Source organism: Crocodylus siamensis, chromosome 7 (assembly GCF_052110815.1).
Source record: "Crocodylus siamensis isolate JL-2025a chromosome 7, ASM5211081v1, whole genome shotgun sequence".
In the NCBI taxonomy this organism is placed as follows: Eukaryota; Metazoa; Chordata; order Crocodylia; family Crocodylidae; genus Crocodylus; species Crocodylus siamensis.
Window position 1 is genome coordinate 56,316,280 of NC_143401.1, and position 5,337 is coordinate 56,321,616.

At 39.6% G+C, this 5,337-nt stretch overlaps 2 protein-coding genes across 5 annotated transcripts in view; one reads left to right on the plus strand and one right to left on the minus strand.

The window, feature by feature from the left end:
• Positions 1–1,607, plus strand: part of LOC149859833 (microsomal triglyceride transfer protein-like) — a 39,214-nt gene extending 37,607 nt beyond the window's left edge. For both annotated transcript variants that reach the window (XM_090057046.1, XM_090057047.1), the window contains one exon: positions 2–1,607. In XM_090057046.1, the coding sequence (XP_089913172.1) occupies positions 2–152 (151 nt within the window). In that variant the 3' untranslated portion in view covers positions 153–1,607. The remainder of the gene's footprint in view (position 1) is intronic.
• Positions 1–5,337, minus strand: part of ADAMTS14 (ADAM metallopeptidase with thrombospondin type 1 motif 14) — a 212,197-nt gene that overhangs the window by 42,973 nt on the left and 163,887 nt on the right. The window lies entirely within an intron of this gene.

The following is a 5,337-nucleotide window of genomic DNA, read 5'->3' on the forward strand; positions in this document are numbered from 1 at the left end:
GAGAAATTTTTACCATCTCTGAAACCTCAGTGAACCAAAGCATTACTGTCCGCAAGGGGCGTCGAGGCATGCTTGCTGGGCGTGATTTTGCCTTGCATACAGGCAACTCTGAGATGTGCAAGATCCTGTTGGCAGAGGAAAAGAAGCAGTAGAAGAATCAGTGTGTACTGGGTCTGGATTTAGCATTTTTTTCTGTTCTTTGGTCCCAAATTCCATTAGCTAGACCCTTGCCTGAAGTGGGTGCACCAGACCCTTTTGTAACTCCCACAAGTGCCCACTTTTTAAAACAAAACATTTTAAACATTTTTAAAGAAACAAACTGTCCCTGTTCCAAGAAAAGAATACAGAAATCAGGGCACTTGAACAGGAGTTCATCTCCATTCCCTCTCAACTGAATGTCTTCTTCCTGATCCTCAAGTGAACGCACAATATCTCAGAAATCCAGAAGGGGAAAAGGAAGGTGGAAGAAATTGATCTGTTATATAATTAGGGTAAAATTTATTTCTGGTGCAGTTGCTGACTTCAGTGGGAGATGGAAGGATTTCATCCATGCAGTTTTCCACATTAGCAAAACTAATTGAACAAATGTTGGGAAGGTAATGTGAAAGTAAATACATTTGTGTGTAAGTAGGTCTTAAATAAGAGTTTTCATGATGGCAAAGTCCCCCTTTAAGAGACTAGATCTCCAGTAAAGATATTGTTTCTCATTTCATGAAACTGTGGTCAAACATCCAAATTCTCGCATCTAGACTTCAGAAAAAATGTTGAAAACCTGCTTTACAATGAGGAATTTAAGGCATTCAGTCTGTATACTTTATGAAAAACTAGGTGACTTGACCATTGTCTGCAACTGCCTACACAGGGAGAAGACTTACAGTATTAGAAAGGTAAGAGATCTGTGGGCACAGACACATAAACAAATTATTAGAAAATAAGCTAAGTAAGTGTACAATGTGTCAGCTATTTCATGTCAACTGCCCTTACTCCTCAATAACTGATTTAGCTTACCCCTCAATAACTGTGGGGAAAAATAACTCATGTAGACTAGCACCACAGGGAGCGTGTTACCTAGGTAGTTAGCCCTGAACCTATTTTGCTCAAGTGCCCATACCTTCTGATTTATCAGCTGAGTTGAAGTTAGCAAAGTGAAAATTGTAAAAAAGATGCAATTATTAATAGGCAAAAAGATTGCCAAAGTATTTGGGTAATTTGTTTTTCCATATGTGTGTGTGTAATGCTTTAATTTAGCCCAGGTTATTGGGATTAATATAGGTTATTACACAATGAAAATCCATCCAGGTTTGATGAAGATAGTGGTCCTTTTCTGGATTTAAATATTCTGAATGAATAAAATGGAGATGTTGCCTAAGAGAAATATAACAAAGCTTACATACTTTTCTTTGTCCCACTATTTTTGTCCTAATTTTTCTTTTAAAAAATGTTCTTTGTGAAAATTAAGAACACTGTAAAAATTGTGAATTTTGGTTCTTGCTATAATGTTTATTTAAAAAAACCCTTTTTTTGTTTTCCTGCCTTTTCAGATTTGGCTATATCCATATGCACCATTTGGTTTGTTTACTGAATAAATGTAATATATTTTTACTTTTTTTTTTCTATTTGACTTTGTAATTTTTTTCGAGACTTGCCAGCAGGAAGGGAACCCAGGCTGAAAGCAGATATTTTACATAATACAGTCTCTACAGAACCCCCTGAGAAAAGCATAATTAAAGCCTGCTGTATTCAACACTGTTCAGGTTCTACAAGGAGTTTGCTTTGCTCCAGGGAGATCCAGGGGGCTGGAGCTAACATCCCACAAAGTTGCAAAACTCTGGAGGGGTTCCACTCTGTTTAGCTTGGCCTCTTTAGAGCTAAGCCCTGGGAGATGAGGGTTGCCACAGACCTAAAGACCCCGGTTTATCTCAATCTTGTGAACATCTGAGATATCAGGCAAGCTGTTGGTAATATCTTGCACTTCCTTGCATCTATTGAGCAGTTCAAGGTTCTGCAGATCACTGCGTAATTTTACCCTGAGGAGGCCCAAGGACAGGTACAGCCATTACAACAGACCCTCATCTCTGGCTTAAATGGCAGAACTACCTTGTGACTCTGGAAGTAAGGAACATAGACCTAGTTATATTTCTTTATTCTGGGCTTCAGATAGCTGGCAAGATGGGGGAGTGGAGGTTTTAAAACTATCCATCAATAAAACCTATCGCTCACTTGTTTGCTTTTCAGCCTTTAATATTCTGTGGCGCTCCTGTGCTCTCATAATGATCTGCTTTAGTGCCTTCTGTCATGATTCTTCTCTTCCAAGCTTTCTGTCCCATTTCCTTTTCCCCAATTACCACTTCAACCTTTTACTTCTTCCATGCCACACTGCATCTCACTTCCCATTCCTGTTAGCTTTATCCTGCTTTTATGGTACTGGCTGGCTGAGGCTCTGTTACTATTAAAGCACTGTGTAGCCAACAGCATGTACCATTTTGTTGATCCCATTAGTAGTTTAGCTTTCAGTTCCAGCAACTGGCACAGTCCTGCTCTGAACTTTGCCTGCAGTTCATCCCATAAATGGGTTGCCAAGTATAATATGAGGCTTACTTGAATTTTTAGCTTGGTTGACAACCATCTTTTTTTTTCCCCTGCAGGATTAATTTTAACTTCCCATGTGCTCTCAGGATTTCCATCGACATTTGCCACCCACATAGAATACCATATTGCCTAGTCCCTGCTAGGAAATCCAATCTTTAGCACCATATTCTTGTTTTCACAGGAATATGCATAGGGGCTCGAATAAGATGAATGTTTGAACACTGGTTACCAGTTCTGGACTATACAACTACATGCACTTTCCTCTATATCTGCAGCATTATCTATTACAGAGCAGTCGGTTCTCTCATAATTAAGGTTGCAGCTTAATTTCCATTTTAAAGTATATTTTGTATCCTCTGGACTACGTGCTTAAGAACCTACCGTGCAAATTGCAAAAGCTGTAGTCAAAGTGTGTACTTTCAAAGTCAACTGGCACATAGTTAAGAGTAATCACTGTTCACTGGAGTATAGCAGACAGTGATTGTCACCAGCAGTGCTGTGACAGTACACAGCTGAAACCTTAAGAAAAATCCCTGTGTCCATGTTGTTACTGATGATTTTTAGACCAGAAGTGATCAGGATAGAGGACATCCAGATCCTGCCTATTCCCACTGTCCTCAGCAGCATTTCAAGATCTCTGCTATTTTCTCTTGCTTCTAGACTAAGCAAGCCACTACTTCAGGTCAAGTCCTCATCTAGAGACACACAGCTGTAGCAGTTTCAAGATGACTCTCTCTGGTCACAGAGAGTGTGTACACATATACTAAAGGTGATTTAAAATAAGGTGATTTAATATATGGTGGTGGCCATCTTGTGAGACAAGTCAACTTAACTAATGCAATTTAAGATAATACACATCGGAGGTGTGTACGCTCTGATAGTTAAGCTGACTTTAAAAAGTTAAGTCATCTTAACTGCCAGAAAGTTAGTATGTGTTTATGCACCCATAGGTGTATTAACCACTCCTTGGCTTCCCAGTGGACATCATGGCTAAGCTAACTGCTGAGGGGACTAAAATAGTGCTCTGGAGGTGGAGGGGGGTGGGGATGGAGTTTTAATTAGAGCAGCTCTGAGAGCCAATCTAATTAATCACCTGCCATGTCTCTTATATTCACCATCCCACACTTCAAAATGGCAACGTGGGCACTTTAACTAAAACTCATTCCATTAGCTTTAGTTAAAAGTGCCTCTGCTGCCATTTTGAAGAATGAGGACACTGAATACATAAGGCATAGAAGCTGCTGGAACACACTAATTACCATGCTCCAACAGACTCAGATTAATCAAATCTCCTCTGACACACTGTAATTACAGCATGTCAGAGCAGCATCCCCACACATCTACAGACACCCAAAATGTCAAGGTCCCTGGCATAATTTTCAGGTCTGGATGGGCGTTGGAGAAAAAGAGAAAAAGGCAGTGACTTAATGGATCAGGTGGCCTTTTCTCTAAAATTGTCAGTATACACATTACAGGTCAGATCTAGTCTCAGACCACATTAAGAGGCCAGTTTGTCCTGTGACAATATGTTATATAAATCCAGGACATAGTTCTGGGACCTTCTGTCCTAAACTCATGCAATTCATATAATTCATGTAACTTATCTTCTCTAAGAGAAATCCATGTAAAGGGTAGCTCTCACTCTTCAGTGTCCTACTTTTTTCAGTGATCTATTTATTGAATACAAATGAAACATCTTCAGACACTACGTTATTTTTTTAAACAGAGCGGCAAGTGGCCTGAATACTGGGCAAGCAAAATAAAATGTACAAGAAGCAGTGCCATAAACAGATCTCCTTGTATGCAGTACAGTCTGCTCATGGTTTTTGTTTGCAAAGAAGGACTACAATTCATGCTGGTGTGTCCATTAATTATTCCATACACACTAGCAAACAATTAGCTGGGGGAAGGTTGCATTCCAGTAAAGTATCTGTGCTCCACTTTTCTCATCACATTAACCTTTCATCATGGAGAGGAGAAATGACAAGACTGCCAACCTGCCACAGAAATATGGAAATTCCTAAAGAAAATCCTAGAGTTCATGATAAAGATCTTAGAAGTTCCAATCTGAAATAGTTAAGCTATGCATGCTTCTGTCACATGAAAATGCTAGCTACCTTCTGTGTTTCCAGTGCAAATGGTTGAAATGACTTTAGCATGTAAACAGGTTTTAATTAAAACCTGGTGGCATCGGTTATGCACAAAATGGAAAAAACTTAAAGGAATCCACATCCACTTTCCCATTAAATTCATCCATCTCTAATAGGCAACTTAATTGCCAACTTGTTGAGGCTGAGAATAAGAGAGTCAGCTGCAAGGATTCTAACTTTGCATCTTGATATGCTATTCACGCACTTCTGCACTTAACATTTGGCAATTGTCTTTCCTCAGGAGACCTTAGATATTTCATGAGCAAATGTTCCTTCCCCAGGTTGAGAAATTACTTGCACTAAATTGATCTGCACAATTAGAACTGATGGTCCCATCCTTTCAGTGAAAGGTCATCTCATAAAAAAACATTTAGCACATGAAAATTAGGGAAAGGTTCAAGTGTGCAGAATCCCATCCCTACACCTGGTGCAATGTGCTAGCAGTCACCCATCTAACTGGGATTTTGAGGGGTCAAATTAAATAAGAAAGCCTACCACATAACAACACCCTCCAGAGGATTGTTTAAAACCTTGCATTGCATTTTCCAAAGGAGACAGACACTGGGTAGTGATCTTTCCAAGCATCACTGAGAGCGAC